Genomic DNA, 20349 nt, shown 5'->3' with positions numbered 1-20349 from the left:
CTGTTTTACTAGAAATTTAAAAGCTCCTTAAAAAAAACCAAAAACCAAGGATGAAGCTGTTGTAATGTCAATATTCATGTAGGACAGAAGAGTTTTACAATTTATACTGAGAAGGTGACTAGAATTATTATGTGTGTTGGGGAAGGATGTAGGTAAAATCAAGAACTATGCTATCATTCTTTTGTATTTTAAGCTGTAAGAGTAGAATTTAAGTAAAAACATTTTAAAACTCAAAAGCGATTTCTCATAACGTTGGTTCTTCTGTTTTCAATTCCTAGTCCTGTACTGCTACAGCAGCTGCTTTAATCTCAATTCTGTTTTCTAAATGCTTATGAAAAATGAAATTTGGAAGGTCCCTCCCTTTTTTAAAAAATTGTTTTACATCTAAAATGGTCATTTTTTACTGAAAATAATGCATCTCTTCTCTCTACACTTTCTCTGGAAGAGCAGAATCACAGACAGAACTGCTTTAGTGTTTCTTCAAAACCTTCCATGCATATATCGAAAACTGAGTCTTCATTTACTGGGAACACTGAAGAATTTGTTTCCTATTGAAAAAGTCTTTAGTCTGGAAATAAGTTATCAGCACTGTTGAAGACATGCAGATGTTTAAATCTCAAGCATGGGTATTCAATTCCCGTTCAATCAAGGATCTACATTTTAAGGCTTATGATAACTTTTTGAAACTTAAAAAAAAGTTTTCGAAGCTTAAAAAACTACTGTCAGTGTGAAGAAGCATGAAAAACACACTATATATGCTTTCAAGTCTAAATTGCCCTGGCAATTGATATGAAATTGATTCCTAAATCTAAATGATCTTCTCATTTTGTTATGTCTTCATAAAGATTGGGAACCCCTGGCATGACTATGCACATAGAAGCATTGCACAGAAATGCTCATAATAGCAGTTGTCAAGAAAACACATTCATGGTACACCTAATATTATAGGTAACGTCACATGGAGATGTTTGTTTAAGCTTAAGCACATGTTGGTATATCTTTGCCTCCATCTGATACTTAACAGGATGTTATGTTTGAGATAAAGCACCAGTGACACAGTTCAGGTTGCCTCAGGAGCCATCTGAAATCCTCAAAAGTCTTTTCAGTGACCTCTGTGATACAGCCATTTTTAATACGCACAAGAACTAGCTACAAGAAACTCCTCCCAAGCTTACAAGCTAGATACAGTCTCCAAAAGAGTAACCAGGAAGAAGTTAACTCAAGTTTAAGGACAACTATTTCAAAAAAACTAGTTCTAATTCTTAATACTTACTTAGCAAGATGCCGACATAAAACATCTTTACAAATTGGCTGTTCAGCCAAAGTCAGCCAAAATTCACAAGCCTCCAAAGCAACATTTTCATCTTGGTCCTGGGTCCTTTGAAGCATATACTACACAAAAAAAAAAGCACAATCTTGTATAAGTTTTAAGTGAAGAAGCTATCAACATTGCAAAGTGTGTTTGCAAAAATAAACTATGCTCCCAGAGTAATTTTGTTTCTTTGGGGCGATGAGAAGAAACAGATATAAAAGACTACTTAAGGCTATAATGAGAATAAGCCAAGAGACTTATTTCTCAATGCTAGATGATTCAGATTCTAAGTTTTTTTCCCAGTTTAAGTGAGAACATTATTACCAAGAAACTATAGACAGACACCCAAGAAAATAAACAGTTTCCTGAGAATAGTGTGGGGATTTAAAATTATTTTACCACTCCCCCCCTTCTCCTTTTGAATAAAAGAGTACAGCTACACACTTAGTAAGGTGGAAATACTTTTTAAATCCAGTACCATAAAAAAGCCTCTCTTTCAAATATTGATTATCTGACAGGATGCAATTAAGTAGAACCCATAACAGGGGGAAAAAAGTCTCACCTTTTCCAAGTATGAATGGTAATGCAGAGATTCAATGTCAAATCTTTAAGCTTGCTGTTAAAATTTAAACCCCCTTAAACAAAAAATAATCAAATACCTCCATAAGCAGAAAAGCTAAATATACCATGGCTACATCGGTTTCTTGTACATGACTGTCAAAGCAATTTAGAGAAAGTGCTTGCAACTTCCAAAACAGTAATTTCTGCATTCTTCCATGCCAGCTCTTATTTCTGAAACAGATGGTCCTTCCACTCATTTTAGAAGCTTCATGGAAGTCCATGAAACTACCTTTCATCACATATTGATTTTACATTAAGAAAAGAATTTTTCCTTCAGAATACCATTACATTGTCAAAATTAAATAGAATGGGGCAGCCTATAATATCCTTATGCATTTCAGGGATGCAACATTTGCAACAAACATATCCCTTCCCACAGAACTGCATTCTTAAAGGGCTGTATCCAAAGCAGCATGGGCAGAAGGTTGAGAGAAGGGGATTTTCCCCTTCTACTCCACTCTCCTGACACCCCACCTGGAGAACTGTGTACGGCACTGGGGTCCAACACAAGAAAGACATGGACCTGTTAAAGCAACCCCAGGGGAGACCACAAAGATGCTCAGAGGGCTGGAGCCCCTCTTCTATAAAGACAGGCAGAGAGAGTTGGGGCTGTTCAAACTGGAGAAGAGAAGAGAAGAGAAGAGAAGAGAAGAGAAGAGAAGAGAAGAGAAGAGAAGAGAAGAGAAGAGAAGAGAAGAGAAGAGAAGAGAAGAGAAGAGAAGAGAAGAGAAGAGAAGGATGCGAGACCTTCTAGCACCTTCCAGTACTTGAAGTAGCTTAAAGAGAGCTGGAGAGGGACTTTTGTCCCAGTTTAGGGCAAATTTGGGAGAAAACCTCTGAATGGGGTCCCTCCAGAATAGCAAATTCAAGCGGCCCCTCCCCCAACTGGTTTGGGAAAAGATTTCTTTGGAGAAAAGTGGAAAAAACCTATTTATTTAAGAATCAAAGTATCCACAAGCAGAAAGAAATTAATATTATGAAACAATAAAACCTCTCACTGTCCAAAAAGATGGCAAACCCAGAAAGTCCTTGTCGTAGAGTGTAGCTTGGCTCGCTCAGTCTCTTATCAGCCCCTCTGACAACGGAAAATGCTATCCTGGGCCTTGGGGGGCTGCAGGTGTGAGCTCCCAGTGCTCTTCTGTGTTTTCAGTCCAGAGAAGGTTTAAACAGTCGCAAGAAAAAGAAAAAAAATGTCCAGGGAACTTCTCTGCCTCAGCTAGCTAAAAACTAACTAAAAGCAAAGGAGATCTCTATCCCACTGTCTGTCCATGCTTCAGACAACACAGTCCTGGAGCAGAATGTGGAGGAGTGAGTGCCGTTTCTGAAAACAAACTCGGTGCTTCTCTTTCTCCCAGCTTCGCTCTCAGAATCATTCTTAAAGGTACAGAACATAATATCCAACTAAAACAGAACAGACAATTGGGGATACAAGCATCATAAAGTCACCCTAGGACAACTTTTTACAAGGGCATAGAGTGATAGGAACAGGGGGAATAGTATTATGCTGAAGGAGGGTAGGTTTAGATTAGATATTTGGAAGAAATTCTTTACTGTGAGGGTGGTGAGGCCCTGGCAGAGGATGCCCTGAGAGATTATGGACTCTTCTCCCCATTTCTAGTAGTGTTCAAGACCAGTCTGGACGGGGCTCTGAGTTGTAGGATATGGAGTTATAATTGTTAAAGTTATTAAAGCTTTTGTTTACCAGAAAGCCCTGTAGGAAGGCACAGCTGCAGCCTGGACAGTTAGAGGTCGGTTGGGGGGTGAGAGACAGCTACATGTAGACAGAATGTGAACGGGAATCTCATTGGGTGATGGGACGTGTGGACAGCAGGCTACAGCTGGGCCAACCACTGGGTGCCCTTCTTCTGTTAAGTTTTTGTTATGTCCAGTGGAAGTTGAAGGTATAAAATGGGAGTGTTTTCTACAATAAAGTGATTTCCTTCACATGCACAAGGGGGTCTGTGTGTCTTTGTTCTCCATTGCTACACTGAGTAACCTGGTCTAGCAGGTATTCCTGGCCATGTGGGGGAGGTTGGAACTAGATGATTTTTAAGGTCCCTTCCAATCCAAATCATTCTGTGATTCTATGAAGTGCACTAAATTGCAAATGTTTCCTAAAATGTCATTATTGCGATTAAGAACTGATGGCAACAAAAATACTACTCGATTCTGAGTTATGAACAGATTACAGCTTTGAAAATTTGAAAAACATCCCATCCATTTGTCTGTAAACTGCACACTGCTTCTCCCCCCACTTCGCGCTCTCTGTCTCTCTGGGCCTAGCTTAAAGCTACAGGATCTATTTTTGAGCAAAAAGACAGACAATGGGGATACCAGCATGATAAAGTCACCCCAGGACACCATTTCAAGCGAGGTTAATTAATACAACTGAAGTGATTTGGCATTTTTCCCCAGAGGACTTGAAAATCAACACTTTTCTTCTATCCAGTTATTTGTCACAAAGAAAAAAACAGAATGACAAAAAGTAATGTCTGTTTGAAGGTTCTCCTCACACTGTCATTTCATCTTTAAGCATGTATTATAATACATGCTCCATGAAGTTAGATAGCAGTAGACTGAAAAGGCTACTTACACTCAGTGGTATAAGAGCCATATACACAGCCTGGAAATCATAGAATGGTTTGGGTTGGAAAGGACCTTTAAGATTATCCAGTTCCAATCCACTGCCATGGACAGAAACACCTTTCAATAGACCAGGTTGCTCAAAGCCCAATCTAACCTGGCATTGGACACTTCCAGGGATGGGTCAGCCACAGCATTGCTGGGCAACCTGTGCCAGGGCCTCACCACCCTCATAGGGAAGAATTTCTTCCTAATATCCAATCTAACCCTGCTCTCTAACAGTTTAAAACCGCTGCCCCTTGTCTTGTCACTACACTCACTGATAGAAACCTTCCCCATATTTCTTGTAGGCCCCCATAGTAAAAACAGTGATACTAGTATCAAAGGAAAGTATGGGAAGAGTATTTGAAGGCTTTTAGGTTTTTTTAGTACCCTTGTGCCATACTTTAATGGGTACTTTTAATGATAAGCTAAAAAAGTGACTTTAGGCAATGGAAATTGTTGCTTCCTAACAAAAAAATTACAAAATAGCATAGGAACATTATTCAGAACTGGTTTGTGTACTCTGTAACAGTGTTGTGTTAGTATTGCTATGTCAAACCATCAAGAAAAGGATGCATAAAGCATTAAGAAAAATCCTTTGAGCAGTAAAAGACGTCTATCTGAAAGCAACAGGATGCAAACAATCTTATTTCTTTAACAACAGGCTGAGTTTCTGTATTATAACTTCATACTATCAATACCATTCAAGTAATCTCATTATGCATTGTAAAATAAAAAGTCAGGACTTCTATTGAAAAAGATCTTAGGCACTATGTGCCTGGCTAAATATGCATGCTATATGAATATACAAGTGCTATCTAATAACTGAAATCTATTAGGTCAGTCTATTTCTGATATATCCTGTTGTCATATTCTCAGACAAAGGAAGGAGAAAAAAAAAAAACCCACAGAGAAATACATATCTGCTTCTGCTCACCTGGAAGTACATGCTCAAAAAACCCACTGAAATTCAAATTCAACCATCCCTGTTCCTCCAAGAACTTGGCAAAACAGTTAATATTAAACCTGTCTGCTTTAAAAGCATGATACTGGCCAAGACCTTCTGTCTTAGAATCACTACCGAATCATTAATATTCTTAACTACTTTAAAAGTAATTCTCCATAAGCATAAAAAACCCTATCATGTGGATACAAGTTTCTCTCTTTTTAAGAATTCCTTCGGTTAGAGCAGCCACCATTAGAAACATTCAGCTTGGAGGTATTCAGTATTCAAAAGGGCAAAACCAGACTCATTTGAATGAAAAATAGTTCTCAGATATTACACTGTCACATATCAATATGTATGTATACAGAACTGGGCAAATCATTAACAGCATACAGTAGTCCCAAAACTGGGGGAGAAGGGGAGGAAGCCTGAACTTCACAAAAAAATCACTTCTGCTGTCTTTTGTAGAGAAGATGCCTAGTAATAGTTTTCCCCCCCCAAAAAAGGGATGCAATGAGAATACAACCTTGGATCTTCTGGTTGCTGACATCATTTCTACCTGCAAAGTCATGAAGTTCCTTACTGATTTGTTTGCTGACAACCCCAAGTTGTGTGGTCCGGTCGACATGCTGGAGGGAAGGAATGGCATCCAGAGGGATTTGTACAGGCTTGAGAGGTGGGTTTGTATGAACCTCATGAAGTTCAACGAGGCCAAGTGCAAGGCCCTGCACCTGGGTCAGGGAAATCCCAAGCACAAGTACAGGCTGGGCAGAGCATGCATTGAAAGCAGCCCTGCCGAGAAGGACTTGGGAGAGGTAGTTAACGAGAAGCTCAACATGAGCTGGCAATCTGCGCTCACAGCCCAGAAACCAACCGTGTCCTGGGCTGCATCCAAAGCAGTGTGGCCAGCAGGTCAAGGGAGGGGATTCTCCTCTACTCCACTCTTGTGAGACCCCATCTGGAGTACTGCATACAGTTCTGGGGCCCCTAACATAAGGAGGATGTGGAGCTACTGGAGCAAGTCCAGCAGAGGCCATGAAGATGATCAGAGGGCTGAAGCACCTCTGCCATGAAGACAGACTGAGAGAGTTGGGGGTGTTCAGTCTGTTTCCAGTTCAGAAACCTGTTCAGAAAAGAAGGCAGATCGTAGAGCACCTTCCAGTAATGGAAGAGGGGTTGGAACTAGATGATCTTTAAGGTTCCTTCCAACCCAAACCATTCTAGGATTGTATGATCACAGGAGGGTGAAGAGTCAGAGAAGTTATCACTTGTTGACAATATAATCTCCAAAGCTTTATTGTCTCTCTCTCAAAAAAAAAAAAAAAACAAAACAAAACAAAAAAACCCCAAAAAACAAAAAACCCAAACCAAACAAAAGAAAAAAAAAATGTCTCAAGTACCAACAATGCCTACTTGTTCTGTGTTAGATGAGAAGATATGTGCCAGGCTTGGTGTCATGGAATTCCAGACAACACTAAACAGATGCTACAAGTCACCTCAATTTTATGCCTCTCTAATGCCATTGTCCAGAAGCAAAAAAAAACCCAAAAAACTGCTTCATATTGTCTGGACTTGGCATTTATGGAATTTGACACTGGGTTATGACCCATTTGTTCATATATGTGCATGAGAAAGATTCTGATCTTTGTTATATTTCCAGTCTAGCAAGTAGTGTATGTAAAGGCTATCTAGAAACTGCCAGTATTTCCCAGAAACATGGAAATTACAACTCAGTTGAGCAAACAAGTACCAGTTGATTGGTTCTCTGGTAGGCAAGTCTGCACTAATCTAGAATAATCAAGGAACTGTCCAAGGACACCCACCTATAAAATTGAATGCAATGGCAGGCAGATTTGTTAGTAGCTCAAAGAGCATCTCAGATATTTAAAATTACATTCCTTACCCTTGCTGTGGCAAAAGATCCAAAAAAGGTGACAGCTTCAATGTGTAAACTGTAACAGTATCAGCACCAGAATTAAGATTTTTAACATGATCTCACTTGTGGTCAGGCAATGCCTGGCTGCTCCATGGTATAGCTGATCCTGGTCATTTCAGGATCAATTAACTTAAAGAAGAATGAACAACTGCCATATGCACTGTCAAATACAGTCATGTTGGCAATTAGCTAAAAAGAAACTTTTGCAACCTCAATCTTGAAGGAAAACAAAGAGTAGGCAAGCACAAAAGTAACATACCTATTCTGATGTATGCTTTTAATTTGCTATTATTTCTGCAATTCCAAACATGTTTCATCATACAATCTGAGAAATAAGACTCACCTCAACTATACTAATCATATGAGGAAGCAGGCGATCCATTCGAACTTCTAGCAACATTACCAGAGCACGACAAACATTTTTGCGTACTTCAGGCTCCTCATCACCAGCCAGTGCAAAAAGATTCTGTTGGAAAGTAATACCAGTGGAAAAGCCTCAATTCATCTAGTTCAACTTGTATTAAAATTTACATTATTGGCAGACTAAAGTATGCAAACATGTACTTCTGTACCATCCCACCCCAAACCTCAGAAAACTGTATTATTTCCTAAAGATATATGGTTTAGCAAATGAACTCTTCAGACTTTCAATGTGTATTGTTACCCAGCGTTTTGGTCATGTGTACATTAGACACAAGAATATTATTCCCTGATTTTTTTTCCCTAAACATTAATGAAGTTCTGAAGCTAGAAAATGCCTTCAGAAAATAACAGCAGCAAATAAAATCCCCTGGTTAAGCCAAAATATCATCCTTCTAATCCACATTCAGTAGTAGTTTTCAGAGAGACCCATAATCTAAACTCAGTGACATGGTGATCCCTGTACTGAACTCTCCATCACAGGTAAGTGACAGACTGCTGCCAGTACCTCTATGCAAGAAGAGTTTCCTGTATTTATGAAAAGGACGCATTTTCAAAATACTAACTTTTTGGGCTGGGAGAGTGCTTAGACTAATTTGAGCATAGGCATGCAGAATGACCTTTCAACCCACAGGGATTGAAGCTAAGAATGGGAAGCCATCAATGTGGAGTTTAGGGGTAGTGGTGGTTATAAAACATTATTCAAAGCTCTTGATAAATTAGATATGTTATTTGGCTTACCCCTCCAACCAAAAATGCACTCACCTCAATAAAAGAATCTATGTGCAACATAAGAGCTTGAGTCCTGCTGATGATAAATTGATTGACACATGCAACAGCATGAGACCTACAAATTGAACAGTTAAAATATATGTTTTTTCATGTCTTAAACATTTTCTAAACTGTACATAGGCATCAAAAACATTAGGAAGTAAATCACACTGTCCAAGAATCTTCTAGAGGCAAGAGGGATTAAATCTGAACATCTATATTGTTACCAATAAAAATTACTAAACCACATTTTTAAGTACTACCTTATACTTCAATATATCTAATAAATAATTTTAAATTAAGTATTCAGTAAATAAGAACCATAGCAGGATGACTACCTGGCACATTTGTTCCAAACAGTATGTAAGGATGTTCTTTTTCAGTATATTATGATTATCAATTTTCTCTGATATTGTTTCTAGATGAAGAATCATTTGCACCTGGTGAGCTAACACAATACTTATTCTTCAAAGACCACTGGCCTATGGAATCACACAATGCTTTTCTATAGGAAGAAGAACTGGAAAGCAGCCAGTCCAGTTATGCCAACTTTTACCAGTTAAATGGGCAGTCAGGTATGACTTTGAGGTCGCCAACCACCAGGGACTACCAAAAAGAACCTCAGGAAAGAAGAATGCATGTGTAAAAGGGAGGGAAAATATGTTAATGACTTTGGGGAAACGATTATAATGCATATGTTTCTTCTGGGAAAGCCTATGTATATGTATGTAAAATATAGTATATAAACAGGAGCTCTTTCTGTACTCAGGATGCACGATATTTTGGAGGAGATATACCCCCATGCATCCGGCTGAATAAAGAATGCCTGTTTCTTAATGCTACATTAGTGTTAAGGAGTTTTATTTTCACAGATTTTTGGTAACAATGTTAACAATTCCATGCAAGTTAACATGGTGAAATTTTAGCATGTCCTTCTTCATTGCTAAGTATTCAACTGCCTTTGCAAGATTTTTACCATTTAATGAGACCAATATGCATCAGTAATATAGTTGTAGCTTAGAACAAATACACACTTGCATTAGGATACATAAAACACTCATGGTAGAAACAAACTAAAAGTGAAGAGCTGGTTCTTCTATTCCATTTCACGCAAAGCCATTGCTTACAAGTCTTTTTCATTCTCAGAGACACAAAAGCCAAATTATATAAGTAAAAGCACAAGATAAAGCTACTTTTAAAAGCCTCTGAAGATCCATTCAAGTATTTTTACTAATGTAACTCCAAACATCTAGTCTCTTCAGACATTTCTTGGAAGAGAGTCTCATTAAAATGTTCAAAAGTTGTCTCTTCACAGATTTAAATACTGATAATATTTAAATACTGTTAAGTACTAATAGTATTTTACTGACACAACTAATATTCTTCATATTTCAGTACTATGTACTGAAACCAGGGCACAGGTCAGCAGATGATCTGCTTTAAAGTTGAAACTGGTTTACCTATTTTAAAGCAAAAGCTTATCTTTCTACAAGTGCCAGTTCATGCTTTGTTATATATTTTTCTTAGTGTGCATCTATTTTAGGTGAGTTTCTAAATCCTATTTAAATCCTATCAAGATATATTCCTAGTTATACTCTTCCTTTTATTCTTCACCATCTATACTACTGCTGGCAATAACTGAGCCCTCCAAGTTGTAGAATCTTTCAATAAAATTTTCAAAGAGAAGTCCAAAAACACATTTCAGAGAATCATACAGAAGGATTGAGGTTGGAAGGGACCTCTGTAGATCATTTGCTCAAGTAGGGCCACCTACACCTGGTTGCACAGGACCACATCACAATGGTGTGAGAGACTGGAAGGATTGCCGGCTTGAAACATTTCAGGTGCAGGTGTGAGGGAAGGGGCAGATTGGGCTTTGCTCTGATGAGGCAATGCCCTGCTCTGCACACCCCACGCCCCTGGGCCTGTATCCCAGCCCCTGAAGGGGCCACCAATCACTGGCTCACTGGAGGCAATGCTCCATACCCTGTCCCTGGAGCCCCAATCTAGCCCCAGAGTGGTCAGATGACCAGAAGTCCCACCTGGGGGAAGGGCCCAGGAAAGCCAAAGGGTATTTAACCCAGGACATGAGGGGAGTACATGTTTTGACCCTACTTCCTCTTGGAATTTCTATCAGCTGAACACTGCTGGAACTAGGTAGCTATATTTGTTCTTTTCTATATCTTTTTTTGTCTGTGTCTCTCCTTCTTCTAATTCCCTCTTCTTGGAGTTTTGAATAATTTAAAATTGGATGGGCTTGGAGTTTGCTAAGTTGAATGGGCCAAGTTAATGCTTTGAGAAGTGTTTTATGTTGATTGAATGCTGCTCTAAACTTTTGCCAAAGTTCTCTGATTTTACAAAGTTGACAGTAAAGTTTTTTGTTGTTTTGACCCCTTGAGAATATCTTGTCAGTATTTCTCCCGTGCATCAAACTCAGAGTACATGAACAACCGTAAACCCTTTTAAGTGTCTTGTCGAGCAAGTTTTCTGGGGCCTTACAGATTGCTTTTGAATATCTCCAAGGATGGGTACTCTACCACCTCTCTGGGTGACCTGTGCCAGTGCTTGGTCACCCTCACAGTAAGAAAAGTGCTTCCCCAGTGTTCAGAGGGAACCTCCTGTGTCTCAGTCTGTGCCCATTGCCACATGTCCTGTTACTGGACACAACTGAAAAGAGCCTGACTCTGTCTTCTTTGCACCCTTCCTTCGGGTATTTATACACATGGATGATGTCATCCCTGAGCCTCCTTTTCTCCAGGCTAAACAGTCCCAGCTTTCTCAGTCTTTCCTCATAGGAGAGGTGCTCCAGTCCCTTCATCATCATTGTGGCCCTTCATTAGACTCTCTCCAGTAGCTCCATGTCTCTCTTGTATTGGGGAGCCGAGAACTGGGCACAGTACTTCAGGTGTGGCCTCATCTGGAGGGTGAGGGGAAGGGTCACCTCCCATGCTGGCAACACTCCAGCCCAGGATGACATTCACCTTCTTTGTGGCCAAGGCACATTGCTGGCCCATTTCAGGGTAAAAGCTACTGTTCTTGTTGATAAATATTAGCAATAAAAAATTAATTTTGGATTTTTTCTTCTGTACTTCTGTTACTTTGGAGATATTAATACTGTAATAAAGTAAAAGGATGTTGAACCCATTTAATTTGATCTAGATGAAAGATAAAGAGCTTTATAAGTTTTGGTGGAGTTAAAGCAGAAAAATACTTTTCTGCAAGAACTCAGAAACAATTATCAGCAAATGATTTTTTACTCTCATTGCTGTAGTCATAACAAAACAAATGCAAGATAGTTCTTTCTAATCAGAATTTGAAATTTTAACCACAGCATTGAAACTTTCATAATAATATGCAAATTCTTAAAAAATAATTTGATTTTCAAAGAGATTCTTGATTCAGAAGATGTATAAAGAGGTGAAGCTGATCTATTAACTAAACAGATAAGTGTGGAAATGACTGATGCGTGAAATTTCTGTGCCTTCTCACATTTGCATATGCAGGATCATTTTTAAAAACTAAGTGTGTTTTAAACTGATCTACAAAATATCAACCTCACTGCTCATGTAAATAATTTTTTAACAGATAACTTTAACATAACACCTACCTTATTTTTGGACTGCTGTGTTTGAAGAACTGCAAGAATTTAGGTATCATGATATTGAGTGGTCGGTCCAATACATCACTATCTAAAATTTCAGCAGAATCTTCGCATATCTTCTGAAGAGCACCAAATGCACCCTTTTTAAAAATAAAATCAAACAAACAAAAAAATTTTAAAAAAAACAAACAAACAAAAAAAAAAAACCCAAAGCAAAAGAAAATCTGTTATTTTATGTTTTGAAGAAAGCAACATTTCAGGGTTTTTACAGAACAGGTAATTTTAGCAAAAGTCCGCAGCAAATGTAGCTAATTAACAAAGTAAATGTAGCTAACTAAATATGGAGTTAAATTAAAACAGCCTTAAAGACTTTTTATTTAAGCACTTTCTATTGTCATCTGTAAGATCTCCAGGTGGATGAGTCTATAATAGGTAAGTGGTAATTTTAATTTTAACATTCAGTGCTCATTTATTTAATCATGTTTTTAAAAATGCTTAAAAGCAAGATTTTTTTAAAAATCAGACAAGATTTTTCTCCTCATAGCTTAAAACAGTTGAGCTGGTATTTATTTATTTTCCTTCATAAATACTGAAAAAAAAAAGATTATATATGTGCATATATACCCACACAAAATACTATACATATATATAGTATCTATCAAGAAAGGCAAAAAAATAATCAAATTTACATGATAATGCATTTCAAATTAAGCCTCCTTACCTCACAGGTATTGTAATCTTCAGAATCCAACAGGCTGCAAAGCTTTGGTAAGAGGTCAGGCCAATTCTGCAATTCCCCCTTTGAAGCAATGGTTGTTATCAAAATGCCTAAGTGAATCAGAGGAATAAAGGAAATGAGACCTCATATATCTTCACAGGTTTCACACCATTTTTTCTCATTTTACTCTTCTCAAAGATCTAGGGAGTTAAGAAATTTATTGTTTTATTAAGAGCTGTCAAGCATAAAAAGAAGAAGTACATTTAATTACAAATTATGTTTGAAGGGCTTTGAAATGCAAAGGCAGGTTGCCCCTTCCTGCTATCATGAAGGGCTCAGATGTGAGAAGTCAAGCACAAAGTAATTCCAGTTAAGGTAATAATCATGCCCAAACACTGCAGGGCAGGTTCTGCTCTAAGTTTACTAAAAATCGTACAAATCTTTATTATGATGCAAAGGTATGAACACTGGAAGCTGTCATTCAATAAAATGATAACCTATTGCTAAATTATATGTTCACAACTTTACTATGTTTAGACAAAACATTCAGGGCACATGCTGATGTCCAGGTGTTAGAAATAAAAATTCCTTTTTGGTAGAATTGCCCTGTTAAGGTTTAGGGCTTGCCATGCTTCAGTGATCTCAGACCTAGGGGGAGGTTACCAAAGCATGGGGAGAAGGATGTACCACTGATAGTGGACACAAAGAATGCAGAATTTACAGGCCACAAGGACATTTGCCAGAACTCGAAGAAATGGAAGAAACTAATAAAACCAACTCAGCAACTGTGTTGAAATCAGCTCTGACTGGGTAAAAGGTAATTCTGCCAGGGGGAGATCATGACCACTGACTCACAGACCACTGACCTAAAAGAAGAGGAAGACTGAGCATAATGGATTAATTAGCACGAGAAGCAAGAAAATCATTAACCAATAGAAGGTAGAATACTAATTAATAAAAGAACTGGGTAACTTGTAGGCAATGAACATTAATGCCTTTGATAAAAATTTATAAATAACATAAGGCTTTGATGACTGGGGAGCCAGCCTTTTGTGGGTTACCACCCAGCTCCCTATTTTGTGCCTTTTAGAACAAAGAAATAGAAGTACCTCATCTCAGTGTGTGAATTGGTGCTGTGCACAGGGCAGAAGGCCCACATTCAAGACAAAAATTCTAAGACAGATATCTACTAACAGCTTACACACTACAGCAGGTCATCCAGTGATCAGCTGTAGGGGTTGGCTGATTCAGATCCAGCAAAGAGGATGGCTGAGAGTCATTTCCATTTTTAAGATACAGAAATTCCAGGAAAAACTAATTAGGTGACAGAAATGGGGAAGGCTGCTTATAAACTAGGACTGACTATGAGTCCATTTTACCTCAACTAATAATCTCCCAAATGACAAGTGATGAAAAAAAACTTTCCTAAGCTTTTTCATTGAGCTAATCACCATATATCCTCTTTCTTTGAAATAAAATGTTAAAGTTGTTATTAAATATACAAGAATACAGAACACTATTACATAAAAAACCTCCTAAACAGATTCATTTATTTCCTGGTAAGTTTGTGGGTCCTAAACATATGCAACTGTATTTTTTGAACTTGAATCCATATTTCAGTGTTAGCACAAGGTTTTTTAAAACCTGTACCACACAGCACAAAGAAGTTTCACAATGTTACTCATTTCAGAGTTAAAAAAAAGAAAACCTAAGTAGGATACAACAATGTGTAGTTATCATTGCATCTCCAATCACAGTTCTAAAATAGACTCTATTACCATCTTTATCGTCCTCAGTGAGGTGACTTCTGAGAATGGGATTAATCAGTTTACTTCCATCTTGATCAAAAGGTATCAGCTTTTGTTTGGTTAACATCAGATGCTAAAGACTACAGATGCTGCATTACTTCTTCCCTGATGCTATTTTGATGTACTTGCTCATCCTCTTCACAGAACTCCAGAGATTTTATTTGTGATTGGCTCATTGAGTTGTCAGTGCTTGAACAGCAAAAATACATATGCATCTGTGGTGGTTTGACCCTGGCTGGATGCCAGGTACCCACCAAAGCCACTCTATCACTCCCCTTCTCAACTGGACAGAGGAGGGAAAATATAACAAAAGGTTCATGAGTTGAGATAAGGATGGGGAGAGATCACTCACCTCACCAATTACTGTCATGGGCAAAACAGACTTGACTTAGGGAAATGAGCTGAATGTATTAACAATCAAAACCAGAGCAGGATAATGAGAAGTAAAACAAATCCTAAAAAACACCTTCCCCCCATCCCTTCCTCCTTCCCAGGTTTAACTTTATTCCTGATTCTCTACCTTCTTCCCCCCACAGCAGGGCAGGGAGACCGAGCATGATCAGTTCATCACATGTTTCTGCCACTGTTTCCTCCTCACGTAAAGGAGTCTTTCCCCTACTCCAGCATAGGGTCCCTCCTACAGGAGGCAGTCCTCCACAAACTTCTCCAGCACGAGTTCTTCCCACAGGCTTCAGCCCTTCACAAAATGCTCCAGCATAGGTCCTTTCCATAGGGTGCTGTCCTTAAAGAACAGGCTGCTCCAGTGTGGATCCTCCATGGGATCACAAGTCCTGCCAACAAACCTGCTCCAGTGTGGGCACCCCTTCCCACAAGGCCCAGGTCCTGCCAGGAGCCTTCTCCAGCATGGGATTCCCACCGGTTAACAACCTTCTGTCAGGCATCTACATGCTCCAACTTGGGTGTCCTCCATAGGCTGTAGGCGTATCTCTGCTGCTTCATTAACCTCCATGGGCTCCAGGGGCACAGCTGCTTCACCATGGTCTGCACAATGTGTCAGAGACTGAAATAGTTCATGCCTGAAACACTGATATAAAGTTTTGCCCATTATGGCAAAACCATATGAAGAAGCCCACCCCTGCCTAAAAGATGTCTGACTGGGACTTTGGACTGAAAGTCAAACTGCTGATTAGAAACCCATTCTTCAATCATCTCAGGCTCAGGGAGAAGGAAACAAGTAAACAAGGAAAAGAATGAGAGACAAACCCAGCAGCCATGCTGAGAGTCACCTCTGACTAAATTTGGGGTGGGGGAGACCACAGCCCATAGAAGCCAGGTTTACACAGGCTCCCCCCCCCCCCCTAAAACAAGAAGGGGGGAGGTTTCAGATATGTGGCGTGACCTCTGGTCAGAGGCAGTGAATACCCACCATCCCTTACACAAACTGGCCCAGCTGTGGAACCCCCAACCGCACAGGCCACATCCACGGGACATTCACATGGGAGACAGCTGAGGGGGTGTCATAATCCATCAAAGATGTTCCAAAGCACTCCCCAGAGGCCTTGCACCACAGGATTGCACATGATGCAACAAATCCAGAATCTGATGCAAGAAACTGCCCCCTCCTCCAGGAGGAGTACCTGGACATTGCCACCTGGCCTGAGTGTATATTAACACATCGGATTCTATGATTTTTGGGGGGACCTTAACCGTCAAGAAGACCAGAAGAAGAGGATCAACAGGATGCCATCAGGATCTATGAAGTGGTGATAGTTTCTACTGAGTCTGTCTCCACCTTACTCTCTCCCCTCCACCCCCAAGCTCCTCTTTCCCTATTTTTCTCTTCCCTTTTCTTTCCCTAATATTTACTATCACATAAAATCCATACTATTGTCACTGGCATATGGTCTCATTTGCACCGTAATTTGGGCTGAGGAATACCTAATTTTAATAACCAAACCTTAACACTATGGGCTGCAGGGGAATCTCAGCTCCAGCGCCTGGAGCACTTCCTCCCCCTCCTTCTGCACTGACCTTGGTGTCTGCAGAGTTGTTTCTCTCACATATTCTCACTCCGCTCTTCTCTGGCTGCAATTACATCTGTGCCATAACTCTTTTCCTTCTTAAATGTTACTCCAGAGGCATTACTACCATCACTGATTGACTCAGCATTGGCCAGCAGCAGGTCCATCTTGGAGCCACTTGGTATGGGCTGTCGGACATGAGGGTCAAAGAAGTCATCCCTGTAACCCCACCCGCTACTAAAACATGGCCATGCAAACCCATTACAGCATCTGAAAGAGCAGCTATGCCAACTTACTTATATGCTAACATGGAAGCCTAGGCAGGTAGCAATATTTTTACACCTAGATAGTATGAAGAGACCAGTGAGTACTGGACCAACCTCACGATTAAGACACAAACATACAAGGATTCAATACTTAACTACTTCACACAGGAGGGTGCAAAAATACTAAATAGCAGATCTTATAATGTAAGCTTACAGTTCATCAGTTGGTACACATCTTCAGAGTTCACATATGCTTGAATAATCCTTGCAAGGACTACTTGAAGCTCAACTGAAATTGAGCTACTAATCCACAAATGTTTCCTCAAATCAAACAATAAAATGCTCAAAATGAAAATGCTCAAAACAAATATGCTTAAAACACAGCCCTTCCCCCAGCTGTCACCACCACCAAACAACCCTAAAGGTGCAATCTAAACACAGCTGTAATATATTCTCCTGAGGGACCTGGCTGATGTAGTTGCCAAGCGTCTCTCCATGATATTTGAAAAGTCATGGCTATCAGGTGAAGACCATGGAGACTGAAAAAGGGAAACATTGTACCCATCTTTAAAAAGGGTTGAAAGGAGGACCCTGGGAACTATCAACTTGTCAGTCTCACCTCTGTGCATAGGAAGATCCCAGAACAGATCTTCCTAGAAGCTCTGCTAAGGCACATGAAGGAGAGGGAGGCGATTTGGGACAGCCAGCATGGCTCCAAAGGGCAAAACCTCCCTCACCAACCTGTGACTGCCTGTGATGGAGTGGCTACCTCAGTGGACAAGGGAAAGGCTATGGATGTCATTTATCTGGACTTCTGTAAAGCCTTTGACACAGTCCCCCACAACATCCTTCTTGCTAAATTGGAGAGGGATGGATTCGAGGGATGGATAGGAATTGGTTAGACAGTCGCATTGAGAGGGTATTGGTCAACAGTTCAGTCCCAATGGATGGTAGTGACAAGTGGTGTCCCTCAGGGGTCCATTTTGGGACCAGGGCTATTCAACATCTCTGTCAATGACATAGACAGTGGGATCGAGTACACCCTCAGCAAGTTTGCAGATGACACCAAGCTGAGTGGTGCTCTTGACACACCTGAAGGATGGGATGCCATCCAGAGGGACCTGGACAAGTCAAGAAGTCAGCCCGTGAGAACCTTATGAGGTTTAAAAAGACCAAGTGCTGGTGCTGCACCTGGGTCAGGGCAACCCCTGGTATCAATACAAGCTGGGGAATGAACAAATTGAGAGCAGTCCTGCCAAGAAGGACTTGAGGGTGCCGGTGGATGAGAGTCTGGACATGAGCTGGCAATGTGCACCTGTACTCTACTCTGGTGAGACCCCTCCTGGAGTACTGCATCCAGCTCTGGGAGCCACAGCACAGGAAGGACATGGACCTGTTGGAGCAAATCCAGAGGAGGCCACCAAGTTGATCAGAGGGATAGCGAACCTCTCCTATGTGGAAAGGCTGAGAGAATTGGGATTGTTCAGCCTGGAGAAGACAAGGCTCCAGGGTGACCTTACAGAAGCCTTACAATACCTGAAGGGAGCCTTCAAGAGAGATGGAGAAAGACTATACAAGGACATGCAGTGACAGGACAAGGGGAAATGGCTTTAAACTGAAAGAGGGAAAGGTTAGATTGTAGATTAGGAAGAAATTCTTCCCTATAAGGGTGGTGAGGCCCTGGCATCGGTTGCCCAGAGAAGCTGTGGATGTCCCATCCCTGGAAGCATTCAAGGCCAGGCTAGATGGGGCATTGAGCAACCTGGTCTAGTGGAAGGCATTTCTGCCCATGGCAGAGGGGTTTGAACCAGATGATCTTTATGGTCTTGTCCAACCCAAACCATTCTGTAATTCTATGATATTCTTATATTCTTTAGTTATCTCCATTGTACTGCCCTGTCAACTCATTTTGATACCAAAAAGGTTATTTCAATTTCTACTGTGACTGTGAGCCTTTAGCAGAGAAACAAGGCCTGCAGAAACTGCTCTCCAAGCAAGGACGTTGGAAGATAAAGGAGGGGCATCTGGCTCAGAAATGCGGCTACAGCCAAAACAAGGACCGAGTTTGGAGACTTGGGGAACATGGGGAGGGTTTTATGGTAATGGCCAAATTATAATATGCATGTAGTGACTGTATATTAGAAATACACTTGTAGAAATCGGGGGGCACATTAGGAGGAGTTATCCCCTGTACCACTCCAGGTGCCTGAATAAATGATGCCCTCTGTAACACTAAATTGGTGTCAAGAGTCTTATTCAACCATTTTTGGTAATTTGGTGACAGTAATTGGCAGCCCAGATGGGACCTTGGCCTCTGAGCCTTGACAGATCTGCAGTCGACAGATTTCCAGCCAGCGCCGAGGAATTCTCAGGGAGACCCTCTACCGTGGACCATCAAGAAGCTCGAGGAAAGATCCCTGGAGTAAGTAAAGGCATCATTTACATCCTGGGGTTTTTGACAAGGGGGTACTAACCCTGCACTAAGTTTCTGGTAACTCTGGTAATTCTGATAACAGGGTCTGAGTCCCCTGGCAAGGTTTTAGCCCCTGTCCTGTCTGTTGGTAAGCTTACTGGGGGGGAATTAGAATCCCCCAGGCCTGCAGTTTGCATCCCAAGGATGGCTAAGGGTTTACATTGCCTCTGATAAGGGATTTGATTTCCCTCTGAAAGCCGTGTACCCAGCTGAGCGGCTGTAGCACCTTGGCCGCTTTTGGATAGGGGTTTCAATACCTCCTGGGAACTTAAAGCATTTTGCCATAGTTGCATCTACAGTAAAGAGAAAAAAGAAAAAAGAAAGGGAAAGAAAAACTCTTGTCTATGCATACTTTTCTGTGCCATGCTGCTGGATCCCCACCCCATGAGAGTTGAGTGCCTAACTCCCAGCACAGGCAAGAGTGGGTGAGCAGGCAAGCAGGCAGACAGGCACCCCCCTCCCCAGCAGCGGCTTAGCTGCGGCTCTGCTCAGACACAGTGAAACACATGGCTGCCATCATCTTGGCCCTGAGCGGTGCGGGGTGGGGGAGGAAGGAAGAAAAAAACCTGGTTTACAACACAGAAGCCCAAGCCCGGCCCCAGCTGCTGCCAACCTGTGCAGCTTTCTCTGCCCCAAGCAGCAGTTCTGATCACACGCCTGGGCAGACCCCCCCCCCACCTCAGCCTAGAAACCGCCGCAGGAATTCTCTGTGTCTGTCTGAAGTACTTGTTGAATTTGCTTTCTGATGGTTGTTACTTGTATTATCTAATATGGGGGTGGTTTCTTCTAAAACTAAAATGGGAGATGATATTCTGAATTATCTGTTGAAATGTATATTGAACCACTGAAAAAAGATGGGAGGAAACTTGC

General features: G+C 40.7%; 1 protein-coding gene across 2 annotated transcripts in view; it reads right to left on the bottom strand.

Annotated features, from left to right (window-relative positions):
• Window positions 1-20349, bottom strand: part of LOC120764900 (transportin-1-like) — a 140131-nt gene that overhangs the window by 62322 nt on the left and 57460 nt on the right. For both annotated transcript variants that reach the window (XM_040089025.2, XM_040089026.1), the window contains exons 5-9: window positions 12954-13060; window positions 12239-12372; window positions 8626-8707; window positions 7784-7906; window positions 1274-1392 (exon numbers count right to left, since the gene is read on the bottom strand). In XM_040089025.2, coding sequence (XP_039944959.1) covers window positions 1274-1392; window positions 7784-7906; window positions 8626-8707; window positions 12239-12372; window positions 12954-13060 — 565 coding nt within the window. The remainder of the gene's footprint in view (window positions 1-1273; window positions 1393-7783; window positions 7907-8625; window positions 8708-12238; window positions 12373-12953; window positions 13061-20349) is intronic.

Source organism: Hirundo rustica, chromosome W (genome assembly GCF_015227805.2).
Source record: "Hirundo rustica isolate bHirRus1 chromosome W, bHirRus1.pri.v3, whole genome shotgun sequence".
NCBI classification, from domain to species: Eukaryota; Metazoa; Chordata; class Aves; order Passeriformes; family Hirundinidae; genus Hirundo; species Hirundo rustica.
The sequence above is the reverse complement of the archived record's forward strand: the minus strand, read 5'-3'. Positions and strand labels throughout refer to the sequence as shown.